Source organism: Cottoperca gobio, chromosome 20, assembly GCF_900634415.1.
Source record: "Cottoperca gobio chromosome 20, fCotGob3.1, whole genome shotgun sequence".
Classification (NCBI taxonomy): Eukaryota; Metazoa; Chordata; class Actinopteri; order Perciformes; family Bovichtidae; genus Cottoperca; species Cottoperca gobio.
In genome coordinates, this window is record NC_041374.1 from 12,705,423 (window position 1) to 12,723,890 (window position 18,468).

Here is an 18,468-nt window from a genome sequence, read left to right on the forward strand (position 1 = left end):
TTGAGCAAAAGGTGGGTGTCGTGTTACATGGAGGTCTTGACCTCCAGGGTGCTCCTGCAGACTTAGTGTCCGACACCACCACCTATGAGCAGACTCCACAGTGACAGAGTCAGCCTGTGTTCCATGGAGGTGATATGTCGAGCCCCTGGACACACTGGAGCTACTCTGCCTGCCCGCCTGCTCTGATGCGTGACCCGGCCCGTCTCCGCTCCACTTTTTAGATTAGCCGGGAGTTAGATGATGAACGACTCTAAACTGGCTGACACTAAGATACTACCGGATACTAAGTCCATAGTCCATAAGTCCGTATCAAATAGGTGTTGCTGCAAGCTTTGTGATGTATTGACTGTTTGACATGAACTTAAGGTAGAGAATAGAGAGAACCAGTGCGATGCCGACATCCGGGTCAACCTACAAAAATACGTCATCCCTGCAACACTCTATAAACAAAAGTTGTATATTCTATATGGCTGTTTCCTGTGTCCACTTCCACTAATCATTAAAGTGTCACCCCATCATATCAGCAACAGTCAATGTAACTAATTCAGGAAGTGTTGACACAGGAAGTAGCCTAATATTTTTGACCTTTGTCGGGCTGGTAGTGTTATGATGAGGAGACCTGTAGTTTAACGCTGGCTGACAGCCTTGTCATGTGAGTTTTGATTGGTCCGCGGGGGTGTGTCAGACACTGAAATGGAAAAGATAAAACAGAAATTGGGTTGTTAACATTCATGGGAAATGATCCCAATGTCAAAGGGAGAGCTTCGACTTGTCATCTCTCCAGACAGCATGGATATATTTGACTGGACGTCTCTCTTGTATTCAGACCTGTGATGTATGGATCTATCTTATCAGCTCACTCTTCCTCTCTTTAGTTATTTATTTATTACACCCTCGGTCCCTTCCTTATATCCATCTCTCCTTTCCTTTATCTTTATTCCTTCTTCTCCTCCCTCCCTCCACGTCCTCTTAACAGCCTTCCATCCCTCTTTCACTTGCCCCCTTCCTTCCTTTCTTCCCTTCCTGTTTCTTTCCTCCCTCCCTTTTCCATTTCCTTCCTTCCATTGAATGTTCCATTTCAGGCTTTTCTACTTTGAAAACTGTCCAATCTAAGATCAATTCGAGCGTCTTCATCTTCCTTCCTCAACTTCTCATCTGAATCAGGTCACATTGCACATATGAGCAATATAAATAGACAACATGGGGAAATAATGCAGACATACTGTAGATATGAATAGCTAGCATCATGATGCAGATCTGATGGCCTGATGTGAAATGCTAAGTGTTAAGTGCTAAGCTGCTCAGTAGGCGACTCAAAGCACCTGAGCTGCTGGTGGACCATCCCCAGCCCGAAGACCCACCATTGTGACCACAGGAAACATGTGACTGTAAGCTTTAAAGGGCAGTCTCACAGCTCTGTCACTTTGTGCACAGCGACCGGCCAGTCATTAAGCCCCACAGACTCCCTCAATGACACACCTCACTGCTCTGTGGCTCTCTGCGCACCTTTCGTACAGAAATACACTGAAAACCCACACCGAGGCTTGACAGGCTCTCGCTAAGAAGCAAACGCATTTAAAACACAAACACATCTTCACCAGGAAAAGTCGATAACAAGCACACTGTAACCTTGGGAAGAGATGAAATGGAAAGAGCGTAACAATGGGAATAGCAGGGAATCAGATGTATCCCAACTGTAGAGTTCTCCAATGAAAACACAGCTATGTATGGCCTCACTTACCTCATCTCACCCGCTGAAAGCAGCTGAAACACACTGAAAGTGAATCTTCTGAAAACAATATGCAACAAGGAAGCATTTAAGTGCACATTTTCCTGAAACATATCTCCTTTGTTTAGCCCCTACACGTAAATACATCATCATTGAATAAAAATAAATAAAAAACCTTTTCAAAACCAAGCTTTCGACACCCAGAGAATCAACAGTAACAGCCATTACCCAAACAATGCCTCATCCAAAAGAATCAGATGTTAAGCATTAATTCTTGGGTTTCATGATAAATTAGTGGCTCTTTTTTATTTTCTTGGGACAAGTTCTGTAGTGGCACCAGATGTTGCTGTCTTTAAAATGCTCATAAGTCACACTGGTGTCTGCTCTTGTTCACTTTCTCAGAGCTCGGGGTAATTCTCAACAGCATCTGGCTAATTCAAATGAAAATAAGGAGAGGAGAGGAGAGATATGAAAGGATGCTCTGCCCCCATTTGGTAGCAAACAGAACTGCAGCGCTTAACATTCAGGACTGAGACCTCACGTAGCACCAACACTCGGCCCTTTTTAACTTTTCACATATTCCCTTTAAAGATAAATTTAGTACCATAACCAAGTACTAAGCACTGCCCACGTGCAAAGTGTGATCACCCAAAGTTAATTTATATGCCTACTAAAGTATATATTAATCGCAGCACATCATTGCACCAGATTTGAAATATTTTCATGATTGTAGATCTAAGGTACAATATTACTCAAAGACTGTGAACCTAAATATATAATGTGCACTTCCTCCACAAATATGAAGGTCTAAACCAACGCATTGCAAACAATACTTTTGGTGCACATGATGCATGTTTTCTTTTTACAGAGGGTTATGTGGTAGATAGCAATATATATATATATATATATATATATATATATATTGCTAAGAACTGGATGTTTCGTATGAGCAGTAAAGGCCACCGTGACAAATAAGATTAACAGTTACACCTGGAAGTCAAACTTTCTCAACAGAAAAGCATAAAATACTACGAAATACCAGAATGCTTAGCAACAACATTGCAACAAAAAAAAAAAACCTTCAAGGATTATTACTTTAATCCCTGTAGACCTGCTTTGATGTTTACAATTTCATATTTTTCCAGCACCAGTGAAAAAGGGCAATATAATGTTCAATTTAACAACTTACAACTAGGCTGCATACCAATTCTAAATGTATTCTGGCACCTAAAAAAACTAATTAATAGAGAAGCGGCTTCATGATTTACAGTGGACTTGGAATAAATAGTTGGCGAGCCGGCTCTGGGTAAGAAAAGTCCCAGTTATTTTGGGTTGCAGTCAGCTTTCGGTCTTTTGGGTGTGTGGTACATTTATAATGTGAAGAACTTTAGCTGAAGAGTGATTTAAAAGTTTGTATATTTACAGTTTCATCACCTTAAAGCTGCTGTAGTCAACATTTCCATCTGAATGATGTAACAAATGAGTACCTGTATGTATAGTATAAAACAGGTCACTCGTAGTCTTTTAGAGTCCACATCCAAGAAATAACCAAACACAATGGGTTGTCATTAAGTAATTGAAGTAAACTATATCACTAACACTTAACAAACCTTAATGTTCCATTCAGCTCCAGTCCAAATAAACATATGCTTTCAACCGTACAAGTAAAGAGCTCCCTGTCCTTAAATTAACTAACTAAGTTTTAAAGTCTCTAATACTTGAAATAAGTGTTCTCTTTCAGTAAACTGAAATAATATTCATTTTCTGGGAACCAATCACGGCCACTCTCCCTCCCACTTCTCTTCACTCTCCCCCCTCACATGGTAACTGAAAAGTGCTTGAATTTTATGGCGTTGTTAAAGGAGTAATCATCGTGGCATTTGTCACAATGATTAGGCCTACTCCATGAATTGGCCTCCTTGGTTAGGCCTTCTTATAATTTCCAGGCCCCTGGTTCAGAGCAGCTCTGTATTACACCAATTAGAGCGGTGAGTCATAAGTCACTGGCCACCGGAGAATTCAGCCTCCTCCAATTTGTGCTGTAAATTCAGCTGTAGCTGTTACACTGTCAAGGTCTATTGTCATTCTGCTGCTGACTGACAGCTGAAGTGTATATTGCCTATAAGCTGGTGTCAGGGCGGTGTGGTGAGTGTGTGTGAGGAGGTAAAAGGTCAGGGTTTGATCTGTATAATGCTGCTGTTGCTGTCATTCATCTCATTTAATCACTTTCCCCCTATTTTGCACGAGTCATGTAACATCTCAGGATGACGTACTGAACAAAACAAGTACATTAAAGGCTTTTTTGTTTTTTAAATACGTACAAAGCTATTTCATAGCAAAGTTAGAGGCTAGCCCCAACCCCATAGGCTTAATTAGATTAATGGTAGAGATGGAGAGATCTAATCACCCTGTCACTCTGCATCACTGGGTAGAGGAAATATTGATAGGCATTAAAAAAAAGTGCATCACCACTCCCCTGCTTCCTCCTCTACTCATCTCTGCCCCAGACAAGTCAATGGTCCTTGAGAACACTCGGAGATACATTACACAAAGCCCACGGCTGAGTCAAGCCCCGTCTGCATCACTGTGGCATTTCGTTGGTCTTTTCCCAGCGTGACAAGAGGAATGGAACAGCAGAATATGGGCTGAGTGGGTGGGCGATAGTGGTGTCATTTTATTCTTAACGACAAGCAAGCGTATGAGTGTCTTACTGAGATAAGGGCTAAATAAAAACAGGACAGTATGCAGAGATAATGAAAATAAAATGGAGAGATTTATGGGCAGAAATAATCGCACTTAGAGTTTCCCGTCTATGTATCATGCTGATTATGAAATCAGCTTAATGTATTCGTTATGGGGAGTCTATTTACTGTGATTCACTGTTGGACTGTGCAGTAGCAGAGTGCTGATCACTGGCAGACTGCCACAAAGACAACATGTAGGAAAACATTTCAGAATTTGGTTAACATAGAGAAACTTCATTTTTGACCAGTGGTGTCGCTATAGAGCAGGGGAGTGGGGAACCTCCGGCCTCCGAGCCATATACGGCCCGTGAGACCATTTGATCCGGCCCTCGACGTAATTCATAAATGTACGCAAAACAATCGGCAATAGAATAAATCGTGCGTTGAACACAACACGAGCGGGACATGTCATCACGTGGTCACATCATGTCAAAAAACTTCAATTTTAAACGAGACTGTCATTGACATCAGTGAAGTGTAAAACAGAGAAAGCTGGATGCAGAATGTCCCACTTTCCAGGAGAAATTGGACGAACGATTATTTCTTTGTGGAAGTAAAAGGCCAGTGTGTCTAGTTTGTGCGGACGTACTTGCGGTGATGAAGCCTCAAGAAATGACCCAATTTGCTAGAACGCTTCAATGCTTAATTAAGCTTCATCTTGTGCGATACTAAAGCTTCAATACGTGCTTCAAACCCTGAACTACAATTAAATAGAACCACTACTCTGAATTTCGTATTTAGCACATTATATTCTACACAAATTAGCTCGTTCAAAGTTTGCTAGCTCTGCATAGCTCTGCCTCTCAATAGTGCGTATCCAATCAAAAGACGTGGACGTGCTGACGTTATCGTACGCCTGCTAGCTGGCCCCAGTGTCCCCAACTCGAAATCTGATTGGTTAACGCCACAGTTTTGTCTCCGTTCACTTTAAGCTACAGGCGCCCGCACTGTTGATTCTGAAGGCCTAAGGGCAGATTTCTTGGACCCTGGCAACACATTATGGCTGAAATATGATTGGATAAAAGCTCTAACATAAAGGCCAGACCTCCAAATCTCGATCTGAGGCTGGAAGCAGCGCAACCAAGAGGAAAGCTATGAAATGAAGAGAATAGACTATGGGGAATAATTTAATGCATATTTGTGGAAAAAATATATCAAAATTAAATTTATATTCTGATTTTAGAATCTGGTTTAGGCCAGCAGAGAAGGCCTTGCTGGCCCTGACGGCCCACAACTGGCTGCAGGGCATTCAACACGATGTTGGTTGAAGCAGTTGTTACCAGCTGAGTATTAGCACGTCACAGTGAATGGTAAATGCAGTCAATATGTATGCCACACGCATGATTTCTGTACAGGCGGTCTTTGTTGTCAAAGCCCTGCTTTAGTGGTCACCTGTAAGCCTATTGCAATCTTATGTGTGATGATGGGCTTAAAAGTCACTGTGATGGTGGGGGCTAGTCTCCCTGCAAAAGTATTAGTGGCGCTAAAAGCAGTAAAACCATTGGAGCCAACTGGGTTGTGAGGGCGTGTTGCTTTAAAAGAAAAGATAGAGAGAAGATAGGGTTAATCCAGAAGGACGGTCTTTCAGCACCTTAGGAATCACTACCTTTCAGAGTAACTTCCAGATGGCAAAGCAGATGCATATTTAGGTTTCTAGATATGTTTGGCAAGTTGAAACGCCTCCTCGTTGGCCCGCAGGTGCCGGTGGCTTTGGGGACCCCTAACCCGCCTCCAGCTCCAGCTCCATCTCCAGCCAAGGTAAGACTTATTTGGAGGTAGAAAACAGTGCTGTGTATTCAGTAAGTAAATACAAATACTATTTATAAACTGTACACTATTTGTATTCATATCTGGTGTCTCAAAGGGCATTGGATTCTTCTGTGAAGCTCTTACAAGCGTTCAATAGCCTCAGCAGTAGCAGCCAAGACTGAAATGGAGCATGACCACAATAATGAAGTATTGCATTCAGCCTGTAATACAGCAAGTTTGGTTACATTAGTTTCCCCAAATATCACAGCAGTGTGGCTTCTTATCTGCTCCCTCATCCATTCAATTGCTCAGTACTCTTGCCAACAAAGAATCAAATAAAATTGTTTCATGACACGGACCTCAATGCAATTGCTCGTTACCCAACGGGCACTTTCAAATTCATTTCATCTCAAACACCGCTTGTTTCTTGAAAGAGTATCAGGCAAGGCAGTCTTTTATTAAATGGTAAATTTACTTTTCTTTAAAACGGCTATCTAAATTATAATGTCTCTAATGACTGTGGTTTGACTAATGAGCATCTGACTTTGTGGAAAATGTTGATTTGTCTTTTAGGAGGAGAAGCCAGCCGATAAGGAGAATGAGGCCAAGAAAGAGGACAAACCGCAGGGTAAGTAATCATTCATTTGAGAAGCTGAAACTGCTCATTTACAAACCGAATTATTGTAAGTCTCTTTTTGTTCTGCTTTGTATCAGATGGGCTTTACTGTCCTTTACCTCTCTTGCACCAAAGCTTAGAGTTAAAACTGTATCCCAGGCACTCAGAGTACAAGGTCATTTTTTCAAAACAAAAAGTTGGAGAGTATCGTGAAGCTTCCAATGGCTCATGAGCTTCGTGTGCACTTGTAAGGCCAAGATATTGATCAAGAAGAAAATTGGACCATTAAGACAACAGAGAGGCATTGATCAAATATAAAAAGTTCACGTCATTCAACTGAATTTTAGTGATATGTTGATTGTGTTGCTAGTCCCTGACTTGTAGAAATTGTAGCGTCAAGCACAATGGGTTTGTCAAAAATCTGATTATACTATAATAAATATAATAATAATAATAATAATAATAATAATAATAATAATAATAATAATAATGTCTCTGGAAGAAAAAAACCTTAACCCTTAAACAATCCTCTAACTATAACACAAGCACCACAAACCAATCTGACCTGAAGGACAATCTCATTAGTCTTCAAGAAACTATTGAGAAACTTCCAGATGCTTTTTATTATTTTTACATTTTAAAAATAATGATGTTAATTGTATAGTGCTTTTCAAAAATACAGTTGAAAGATAAATGATAAGCTAATGAAATTCAAAACATAAAATGATTAAATGCTAGGTTTAAAAATGAGCATTACAAATAACAAATCTGGAAGAGATAAAATTATGATGAATTATGATTGTTCCCCTTTGCTCAGAATCAACTCCAGCTCCTGCCCCAGCCCCAGCTCCAGCACCTATAGCAGCTCCAGCAGCTCCTGCACCAGCAGCTCCTGCACCAGCAGCTCCTGCACCAGCAGCTCCAGCAGCTCCTGCACCAGCAGCTCCTGCACCAGCAGCTCCTGCACCAGCAGCTCCAGCAGCTCCTGCACCAGCAGCTCCTGCACCAGCAGCTCCTGCACCAGCAGCTCCAGCCCCTGCACCAGCTCCTACAGCAGCTCCAGCTAACCCTGATCAAGCTGGACCGGAGGGGTAAGACCTGCACACTTGCTAGTTTCTATAGTTTCCAATCGTTTGAGCACACTTTATCATCACTCCTGTTTTTTTCTACCTGATTTGTTCCCAGACATTTTAATTGCAGCAGAGATGCATTGAAAGTATGACTTAAGCAATCAAAGAGAGTACATGAAGTGTGAGTGTGTGTTGATCCCTAAAGCCTCCCAAAACCACTTTAGTTTACCAAAACACAAGCCTGCCAAGACACCGACACTAAAACTAGTATTAAATTAATCACCCAATGGACACTAATTAATCAGATTCCCTGGCAAGATGACAGAGAGAGACAGAGATGAGCGCGGCATGTGGAATCTTTATCCCCTGGTGCAACATGCATATGAGGGGGTTGACCTGAAAGTGGATTAAAAGCTTTTCAGCTTTTTAGGTTTAAGAAGCTCACCAAGGCTGCTTCTGGCCCAGCAATTAAAACCATGAAGGTGGTAGATTCAGCTGATCCTTACAGTTGTAAACTGATGTTACTTTTTTAAATGAGGAGTCATGTTGTAAATATTTCATCAGGGGATAATAAATGAGTGGCGGTAAGACCGAGGGGCTCTATGTTAGAGGTGTCAGCCATCAGCTTGAGTGACATGAATAAGTAGCCTGTGGGTGTCAAGAATATAAAGGTGATGCTAATATACTGTACTCTGCAGCAGGGTTCGACTGGTAAGGGCAGATTATTAGCATGTTATAAAAGGATCTTGTGCACTCCTGATGAACATAATGCAGTGTTTGATTATTAATGATATATAGTGTCTCCAGGTTCAGCCCTTTTGACAGATGGCCTTTATAATCGGGTGATAAGCAGGACCCACCTTAAGGCACTTAAGGCACTCGAGCCATGTTTAGCTGGTTTAGAAGATGTTATAACATACTGTATACTGTAACAAGTAGAACTCTGAACCAACAACACCAAAAGCAAACAATTACCTGCATCTGCATCCATCAAGACGCCATTTGTTTGTACATGTTGATGGCAGGATAGACGCCTCTCTGTATTTGTGAATCTTAGTTTGGGGTATCTGAGTCAGACCTTTATTTTGAAAACATAATCTGTGTGATCTTGAGCTTTGAAAAACACCTCTTACATCTACATATTTATATTTCTGATGGACATAAAAGAATGAATGTGAACATTTGGATGAAGATGTTTAAACCTCTAAAATTTGCCGTGGCTTAAAGCCCAAATGAACTTCTAACAATACGTTTTTTTCCACTGTCTTGTGTCTTCTGTATTTACACGGGTTGGCCAGTTTTTGAGGTACACCTAGCGAAGACTAATGCAGTCTAAAATAACAGTCATGCAATAAATCTTACCTTCATGAAGGTTATAATGTTCAGTTATTGTTGGAACTGTAAGAGAGGTGCTGATTCAACTGTACGGTCATTTTGGAGGCTGCAGTTTGTGGTGCTATTAAACTGCTGAGTTATGCAGAGATGTGTCTTTGTTATTTAGCTCATTGATATAAATGGGGTGGACAAATGATTAGAGACATCTAACAGTATAACGTAATACAATTAAACAAACTGCAGAATGTTTTTTGTTTTGCCGTCTTCTTGAAGAGACACGTTAACGGGACAAGAAGCTGTAGCCTTCAGGGTAGATTAAATCTAATGAGGCTTCCTGATGATGAATGCTGCGACTCATTGCCACCAGAGGGCAGCCTCAGCTGAAGCATCTCACTCACCTTTTTGAGTCGAGTAGTAATGGCCTCTTTTACTTTGTATCCCAAACTAAAGTGCAGCACTGTCCTCCACAGTTGAGTGCTCAGTCAGTAAAGTGCACCCATAGCATACCTTTGTAAAGTCTTACGTTCTAACTACGTCAATGAAAAGGAAGTGGTGTCACCTTTTGTGTCTTTCTGTTTGGCTGGTTGTAAACTATTCTAAAGATATTTTGTTGTCTTTCGATGAAAGTGAAAGGTATCGATATAGATTTTAAAGCTTCAGACAGTTATGGTGCAGTGGTGGTTTATTTGCAATGACTTGACACAAATGCATCCTCCTGTCAGTTGGATGTAATGCTAAATTCTGCCCACTAGGGGGCAACATATGAGCTCAGATGTATACTTCCTCTGTCTGTACGGCTGAGGCTAAAGTTGCCTGTGTCTTTGTCAGCTGAGCCTTTCCTCTCCACATTATGTGAACACAACAATAACATATTAACTTAAATTGATATGGCAAACGTTAGAATGCAGTTGGCACAACCAGCTGACACTGCAGCATTAGCATTTGATCCAGTTTTGTTTCTGGCAACAATATAAGTCCAATATTACTTCTGTTTTTGGTCTCTTAACTCCTTGGGGAAATATCTGGCTCTTTAGCTGCTTAATGGTCCACCATCAACATCAACAGCTAATCACCAACGGTTTCTGTTTGGTGCTGAACCGGTAGTGTATAGTGGATTTTCAGAGCTTTAATTTAGGCTACTGAAACAGGTGCCTGCTGTGGCCAACAATGCTAAGAGAGCGGTGAGAGTAAACCTAAACGGTAAAGTTGTGGTTCGGAAAACCAGACACTAAAGCTCAATAGATATGATGGGAGCTGCAGATTCTACAAATAACTATAAAATATTGATTATCGGCGCTAAGTAACGTGTTTTACTTTGGCATAGCAAATGTGATGTTTTCCCCTCATTACATGAGAAACTGGTCAATTTCAACTCTTTCATTATTATTAAATTAAAAACCAAGATTGCGTGTCAAATGTTTCTGATGTTTTTGTTTCCATCTTCAGAGAAGAGGTGGCCCCTCCTCCAACTCCACCCATCGTCATCAACAAGTATTCAGACGAGCAGCTCAGATTCATAGCCAAACGCATGAGAGAGAGACTGCAGATCTACAAGGAGAAAGTGGTCGATCAGTATGCTTCGTCCCCAGAGATCAGCCCTCCTGTCAGTGAGTACAAACAGAATTATTAAGCTGTACGCACACGAGTTAGAGCTTCACCGAAGCTTCATATTTGTGACCTATTATTACCATTGGTGCTTTATATTCCACGAATGATGAATATTTAGATTGCATTACATGTTTCAGCACCTGTGCTGCTCAAAGACAACTACACAAAACTCATAGAGGAGAGGAAAAGGCAAGCCGAGGAGGACCGGATAAAGAAGGAAGAAGCGGATAAGAAGAAGAAAGAGGAGCAGGAGAAGAAGAAAAAGGAGGCAGAGGAGAAGAAGAAAGAGGAGGAGGAGAAGAAAAAGAAAGCAGAGGCTGAAGAAAAGAAACAGGAGAAGGACATAAAGACCAAGTTAATAGAAGCTGCCTGGATTTCGGTGGACGTTGTGCTGAAGCCATTCGAAGACCAGATGGACTCTGTGCTGGGTATTACCATCGACCCCTTTACGGACCGTCGCTACATCGCCTGGCTGAGCATAGTGACTCTGGCCTTCAACTACAACACCTGGTTCGTTACGGTCCGCCTGTGTTTCCCGTACCACAGCGAGAGCGCCATTCCTTACTGGTTCACCCTCGATTTGCTGGCCGACATCATCTACCTCACAGACTCCATCCTTTTCCAGCCCCGCAAACAGTTTGTTAAAGGAGGCGACATCATAGTAAGTCTAATATAATCTCGACCAATGGAGCCTGATACTGAAAAGTTTAAGATGCAACAATAAGACGATTCATTCTGTTCCTTTCAGAAAGACAGAATGGTGACAAAGAACCACTACAGAGAATCGGAGAGATTCATGGTACTGTAACTTGAGTTCTTTAAACGTGGAACATTAGGATGAACTAATCTCAGTGACCTCACACGTCTGTCCTTCCAACAGATTGACATGCTGTGCCTCCTGCCATTCGATTTGCTGTATTTCCGGTTTGGATTCAGATCCATTTTCAGAGCCAATCGTCTGCTGAAGGTGAATTTACTTGTGTGTTATGAAGGCTAGCCTTCATTGATTGATCAGTGACTTTGTTTCCTGCCTGTGGGATGCCTTGGCTGACATTTTCATGCTTATTCTCAAGGCAGATACATTTTTTGAGTTCAGCGATCGTCTAGAGAGCCTCATGGCCAAAGCTTACATCTGGAGGTTAGTCACAGGAAATGAATGAATTGTTATCATATACGTGTCATTTAAAGAAAGGCAGGGTGTGTTTGACAGGAACATTTAAAGTCTATACTTTTCCATTAGAGTGATTCGGACCATCGGATATCTTCTCTTCATGCTCCACCTCAACGCCTGCTTCTACTATGTGGCTTCAGCCTACCAGGGCATCGGGGGAACTAAATGGGTCTATTCCGGTCTGGGCAGCGCGTAAGTAAAGAACATTTGTATTCCTGCTTTTGTTTGAGTGTATGGCGTTCTTGTTTTTGTTTTTTTTCCTTTTTGCACAGTTCTAAAAGTGATTTAATTATTATTAATTACTATAAGAACACCACTAAAATTACTATTACCACTTGGTAGTGATAATAATCATTTTAGCGGTATTCTTCAGTTCACTGTGTTGTTGAAGAAAGAAAACGCATCATAAAGTCATTGAAGTGTCTGTTTATCTAAATGAAGATGTACCCCGGGCTTCCACAGGTACCTGCGTTGTTACTACTATGCAGTCCGCAGTCTGATCAACATCGGGGGTCTTCCAGAGCCTGTTACCGTCTTTGAGATTACCTTTCAGTTGTGCAACTTTTTCATCGGCGTCTTTGTGTTCTCCAGTTTGATTGGACAGGTAATAAAAAGACTCATTCTGCCCGTAGCAAATACGTGTCTAATTGACAGCAGTAGTTATTCAATTTAACCAAAGATTTCATGGTCCCTCAGATGAGAGATGTCATTGGTGCAGCCACAGCAGGACAGACCTACTTCCGATCCTCAATGGACGGCACCGTGGCCTACATGGTGACCAACCACATCCCCCTTATGGTGCAGAACCGAGTCCGGACCTGGTTCACCTACACCTGGGACGCTCAGGGCATGCTGGGTCGGTAACACAGGACAAAGTGCTCAGTTTAGTTTTTACAGGATGTTAGAAAGCCTTGAATTATAGGAATCAACTCAACCTTTTAAAAAAAATGGCTCCACTTCCCTCGGTCGCTCCAGACTTATTTGACTCCGAATAAACTTTTCCTGTTTGATGTTGATGCTTTCAGATGAGTCTGACCTGCTGGATAGCATGCCTCTGGTGATGAGAACTGCCATCGCTATTGACATCAACCTGACCACCTTTCAGAAGATTGATCTTTTCAAGGTGCACCACAAACGCTGTAAAGCAGGAATACCGCAGCGTGTACATTAATTCAATTAAAAATATAATTGTTTCTCCACAGGGCTGCGACCAGCAGATGTTGGTGGACATGTTACTGAGACTCAAGTCTATCGTCTATTTACCCGGAGACTTTGTTGTGAAGAAAGTGAGTTCACCTTATCAGATCGTCAGCACCTTGGTTTAACTTTTATATTTAAATGTGTACCTTTGTGTAAAGTTCTGTCTATTCTTCTGTACAGTATTTGTTTTGCACGTGTATATGACTTTGGCCTCTATGCAGGGGGACATCGGTAAAGAGATGTACATCATCAAAAGTGGAGCGGTGCAGGTGGTGGGAGGACCCGACAACAGTATCGTGTTTGTCACTCTGAAGGCTGGATGTGTGTTTGGAGAAATCAGGTTTGTCATTGTCAGACAGAAGACATCACACTGTGATAAATATCAGCAGAGATGATTCATGTGCAACAATGTTTAGTGATGATAGATTCAAATCCACAGACAATGAACACTGTCCTACATTTGTTTCTTTCTCAGTCTGTTGCAGTCATCCAAAGATGGAGGGAACAGGCGCACAGCTAACGTCAAAGCCTACGGCTTCGCTAACCTCTTTGTCCTGGAGAAGAAAGACCTGTTTGACATCCTGGTCCACTACCCAGAGTCTCAGAAAGTGTTGGCCAGGAAGGGCAAGTGAGTCAGACGCCTGAAGATGAACGGCTACTACAAACTGCTGACTCAGGCCTTTGTAGTGTATATAATATCAGAGGACTTTGTTTAGCTTCTGTGTTTCTGTTCGTGTAGGAAACTCATGAAGGCAAAGGGTCCAGGAGCAGCTAAAGCAGAAGAGGAAAAGAAGAAAGGGCTGGCGCTGTTCGGACCCAAACCGCCCACTCCCAAACTGCTGCGTGCTTTCGGTGGAAACTTGAACAAGACCTTTGTTCAAAAAATGAAGGTAACAACGCTCACAGTTCTGTCTATATGTGGTCATTAAAAAGCCATTGCAGTTCAGCTCACATATCATATTTTGTATTTTTATTTTCCGCAGGCTGCTGCTGCTGGCCAGTGAGGATTGCAGTGTGTGTATTCTTCTTTATAACTCCTTTTTGGGAGTGAATGTACAGTTTTCTTTTCAATCTCTTCTCAAAAATCTTTTGTACTGATTGTGTATTGTGTCATTTTCAGATGTTGTTGTTTATTTTAAACAAATGCTCCTGTTATTTCAAACATTTGGTTTGACATCCTTAGACCACTAAGACAGCAAGCAGATTTAAACACGAAAAACTCATATTTTCAAACTATTTTGTTGTGATGTGCAATATATGTGTGTGAATCTCACACCTCGTGGATTCTGCTTGTTGCGTATTTTTCTGCCTCTCCACCTTGTTTTGTTCGTCTGTTTTTATCAGCCAATGCACAGTAGTTGTAAAAGCCTAACAGAGATTATCCAGCATAACAATTGGTAACAATAACGCTCACAATACAACATTTGATTGATTTGATCTTCAATATCTGCTTAAATAAATAATTCCCTGACTTAACTAAAGTTTACTTTAAGTGGCCTCCTATTTGTTTGTGTGTATCTGTCTGACTGTACAGTTTGTACAGTAGGAGTTACAGTTCAGAGGGAGAGGGAGAGAGAGAGGGGGAGAGGGAGAGGGAGATTTCTGATTTTTTCACTTTTCTTTGTTGTCTTTTTTGTAGGCAACTCCCATGATAAAAACACTCTGGTAAAAACTACTTTTAAAAGACTAAAAACCAATGTTAAAAGAGAGAAAAACTCTGTGAGTCTCTTACACTCAGTAAAAACATGGAATACAGTCTCACGTAAATTGCAAAATGGATACTGCTGCACAGGCCTTTCTTGTAGATGCTTTTCACACAGTTCGTATATAGAGTCTTTTTGTCGGCTCTGCGCAGCGTCAGTTCTGCCGGGTTAGTGACCTTGAGCAGGGGACCGGTCAGTTCACCCAGGCCTGGGCTCAGGTTGATCTCCGGAAAAGGGTCTGCTGGGTCTGGAGAAACCTTCCCGTCACTGTAGTCTTTTATTTGGCTCCTCCCCTTCCCAGAGAGCCTCTGGCTCCACAGCTCCAGAATCCTCTCGGCCACTCGAGCGGAGGTCAAACCCAGCAGAAAGCCCAGGGCTCGGGCATCGCTCAGCGCCGGCCCCACTGCATCCACCAGTTGCTGCAGGCACAGGGTTTTGGATCTGCACAGCGCCACCATCAGGCCGGGTGTGCTGCTGCTGCTGACATCCAGTCTGGCTCTGTAAATTAAAGGCTCCTTCAACAACCAGTGTAGAGAGTCCGACTTTGGACACCTTTTGTGACTTAAAGAAAGACTTAAAAGAAAGACTTAAAAGAAAGAAAGATAGATAGATAGATAGATAGATAGATAGATAGATAGATAGATAGATAGATAGATAGATAGATAGATAGATAGATAGATAGGTAGGTAGGTAGGTAGGTAGGTAGGTAGGTAGGTAGGTAGGTAGGTAGGTAGGTAGCTAGCTAAGGTAGGTAGGTAGGTAGGTAGGTAGGTAGGTACTTTATTTAATTCAGGCAAAAAACACCCTGATAAGATGGGGGCAGCCCATTTAACTTAAAAAGAAATAGAATCAGTTAAAAACAGAGCAGCATCCAGTCTGGTAAGATATTTTTGTAAAAACTGAAGTCTAAAAGTGGCTGTTCGGCTGGCCAGGTGGACAAGGCCCTGTCCCCCCTCCTCTCTGGATAAAAACAGCACACCCTGTGGCACCCAGTGTAGACCTTCCCAAAAAACGTCCACCATTTCTTTCTGTAGTTTTGTAGTCAGGTCAATTGGAATGCTACAAGGTCATTTAAAACCAAAACCCTACCTTTAAAAGACATCTGAGGGAGCAGCCACTTCCACTTGGAAAGCTTTCCCTGAATCTTTTCTGTGACGTTCTCCCAGTTCTTCTGGACAATAATTTATTTTCCTAAAAACACACCAAGATATTTCAGGCCGCCAGTTCTCCAGGTGAGGCTCTGGGGAAGAACTGGGAGACCGCCACACCACATCCCGACAGCGAGGGCCTCACTTTTCTTCCAATTTACCTTCGCTGATGATGTTACACTAAAACTATCTACTATATCTGTTAAAATGTCCGCATCTCTCTGGCTTTTAATAAAAACAATAATATCGTCTGTGTATGCGGATAAAACAAATCTGCTATTAAAACCAGGTAAAACCAGACCCAACATCCCCAACAGAGCACAGCCCTGCCGGACCCCTCTATACACTCTAAAAGGAGCACACAGACTACCATTGACTATCCCGGTGGATAACCTGCTCCATAGCCCCATAGCTCCATAGTCGGCTAATGCCATTTATTTTGCTTTGAGGATTTCAATATATCCTCGATCTCCTGTGGACTCACTGATTTGTTCTAGTTCCACTATATCACCCTCCAGGTATTTCATAGATCTGGTGATGTCATGTGTGACATTGAGGGTGAGCTGCTGACAAAGCATTTTAATTTCAGTCTTACCATGGTCCCACCACTGCCTAAAAACACAACATAAAAAGCTTCTCTAAATTTTTTATCAAATGTTAAAACTGAGTTAAAGTGCCAGTATGCACTTCTTGGCAACACATTTCTAATAAAAACATTACATAAAAGCAAAGACTGATCTGTAAAACCAGCAGGTATAATATTGCACATTTTAAAAATGTTAAAATGATGTTTAATACAATAAATACGATCTAACCTGGCAGAGGAAATCCTATTTTCTCTGCAGTGGGACCATGTGTATTGTTTAGCATCTGCGTTCATCCTCCGCCATACATCCACCAGACCATGAGAGTGGACCAGCTGCCTCAGAACATGCTGGGACATTTTCTGTACAGTTAAAATCCCCCCCCAAGAATAAAAAATCCTCCGAGGCACAGCTATTTAATTAGTTCATTCATTTTTTTGTAAAAACAACTTCCTCTCTGCACCGATTGTTGGGGCATACACATTTATAAAAACAGCATTAAAAAGGTCAAACCGGGCTTTTACTAAAAGCAACCTCCCCTCGATAAAATGCTCGACCTCCAGTGAGACTGGAGTAAAAGATTTGGAGAAGAGGAAGCCCACTAAGAGATGTGTTGTGGCTTAAAATGACTTCCCCTTCCCACTCCTTCCTCCAGTCTATCTCGTTAAAGCCGTCGCTGTGCGTCTCCTGTAAAAAAAAGGACATCAACTTGTTTTAATTTTGCAGTTTCATATATTTTTTTAAAAACTCTGGCTCCGTTCACACCCACTTTAAAAGTATCCATGGCTGAGATTTTTAAATAAAAAACAAATAAATAAATTAAAACACCCATCATCACTGTTTTTTTAATCTAAAAACCTCCTGATAAATGAGGCCAGACTCCTCTCTTTGGCTCATGTGGAAAACGACTAAATCCGGAAAGTAATCCTCCACTTTTACTCCGTGTTGGTTTTCTGTTTGTTGGAAAAAAACTTTCAACATTTCATCCGGGTACATTTTTGTTTTCTGCCTGTTGCTCAGAGTAAAACCAGGCTGTCTGACACGTACTCCTCTTCACTAAAACTGTCTTCTGCCTGTCCCTGCTTCCTGACTGTCTGTCCTTCCTCCCCGACTTTACTATTCTTGGCATCACTGGATGCATTCTTACTTTTCTTTTTCCGTTTTGTGGCAGGTTTTTGTTTTATTGCCTCTTCCTCCATCTCAGCCTCTTCTACCTGCTCACTCCACGGAACCTGTATTTTACCTGTCTTCTCTCCTCCTACCCCACCCATTTCCTCCGCCTCCTTTCCTCTTACAATACCTGTCCCCTCTGCCTCTCCTACACCACCCATTTCCTCTACTACATCACCCACTTCCTTTACCTCTTCTACTCTTACCTCACCCACCTCCTCTGTACCACCCACCTCATTTACTACCCCTGCACTCTCTCTCCCTCTTTTTCTTCTTCTTTTTTTTCCCCATTTTTTTCCACCACACCAAGTGAATTAACACCACCTATCCCATGCACAAAGCTGGACACAGCAGCTGCGCGTCTGGACGCGGCGCCACCGGCCGCCCCAGCAGAGAGCCCTCCTCCGAAGCCGTGGCCACTCCCGGCGAAGAGCCCCCCGCCGGGGCAGCAGCAGCCGCTCCTCCAGGACCAGACGGAGCTGGATCCCCGCGCTTCGGACAGGCTCTCGCGGTGTGTCCCTCCTCCCCGCAACCAAAACATTTCATCACCGATGAAGTAGCAAATATCACGTATTCATAATCATCTACTTTAACGTGGAAGCGGAGGTTGAGCTCTGCATCTCGGTTATTAAGTATCATAT

At 42.1% G+C, this 18,468-nt stretch overlaps 1 protein-coding gene across 1 annotated transcript in view; it reads left to right on the forward strand.

Moving 5' to 3' along the window:
• LOC115025790 (cyclic nucleotide-gated cation channel beta-3-like) overlaps positions 1-14,541 on the forward strand; it is a 68,628-nt gene extending 54,087 nt beyond the window's left edge. Inside the window, exons 3-20 of the mRNA XM_029458253.1 lie at positions 5,657-5,732; positions 6,172-6,231; positions 6,796-6,850; positions 7,668-7,929; positions 10,690-10,850; positions 10,989-11,512; positions 11,600-11,650; positions 11,732-11,818; positions 11,925-11,989; positions 12,092-12,214; positions 12,485-12,626; positions 12,719-12,878; positions 13,048-13,145; positions 13,225-13,308; positions 13,444-13,562; positions 13,698-13,850; positions 13,962-14,112; positions 14,206-14,541. Of these exons, the coding sequence (XP_029314113.1) occupies positions 5,657-5,732; positions 6,172-6,231; positions 6,796-6,850; positions 7,668-7,929; positions 10,690-10,850; positions 10,989-11,512; positions 11,600-11,650; positions 11,732-11,818; positions 11,925-11,989; positions 12,092-12,214; positions 12,485-12,626; positions 12,719-12,878; positions 13,048-13,145; positions 13,225-13,308; positions 13,444-13,562; positions 13,698-13,850; positions 13,962-14,112; positions 14,206-14,226 (2,392 nt within the window). The 3' untranslated portion in view covers positions 14,227-14,541. The remainder of the gene's footprint in view (positions 1-5,656; positions 5,733-6,171; positions 6,232-6,795; positions 6,851-7,667; positions 7,930-10,689; positions 10,851-10,988; positions 11,513-11,599; positions 11,651-11,731; positions 11,819-11,924; positions 11,990-12,091; positions 12,215-12,484; positions 12,627-12,718; positions 12,879-13,047; positions 13,146-13,224; positions 13,309-13,443; positions 13,563-13,697; positions 13,851-13,961; positions 14,113-14,205) is intronic.
• The last annotated feature ends 3,927 nt before the right edge of the window (positions 14,542-18,468 follow it).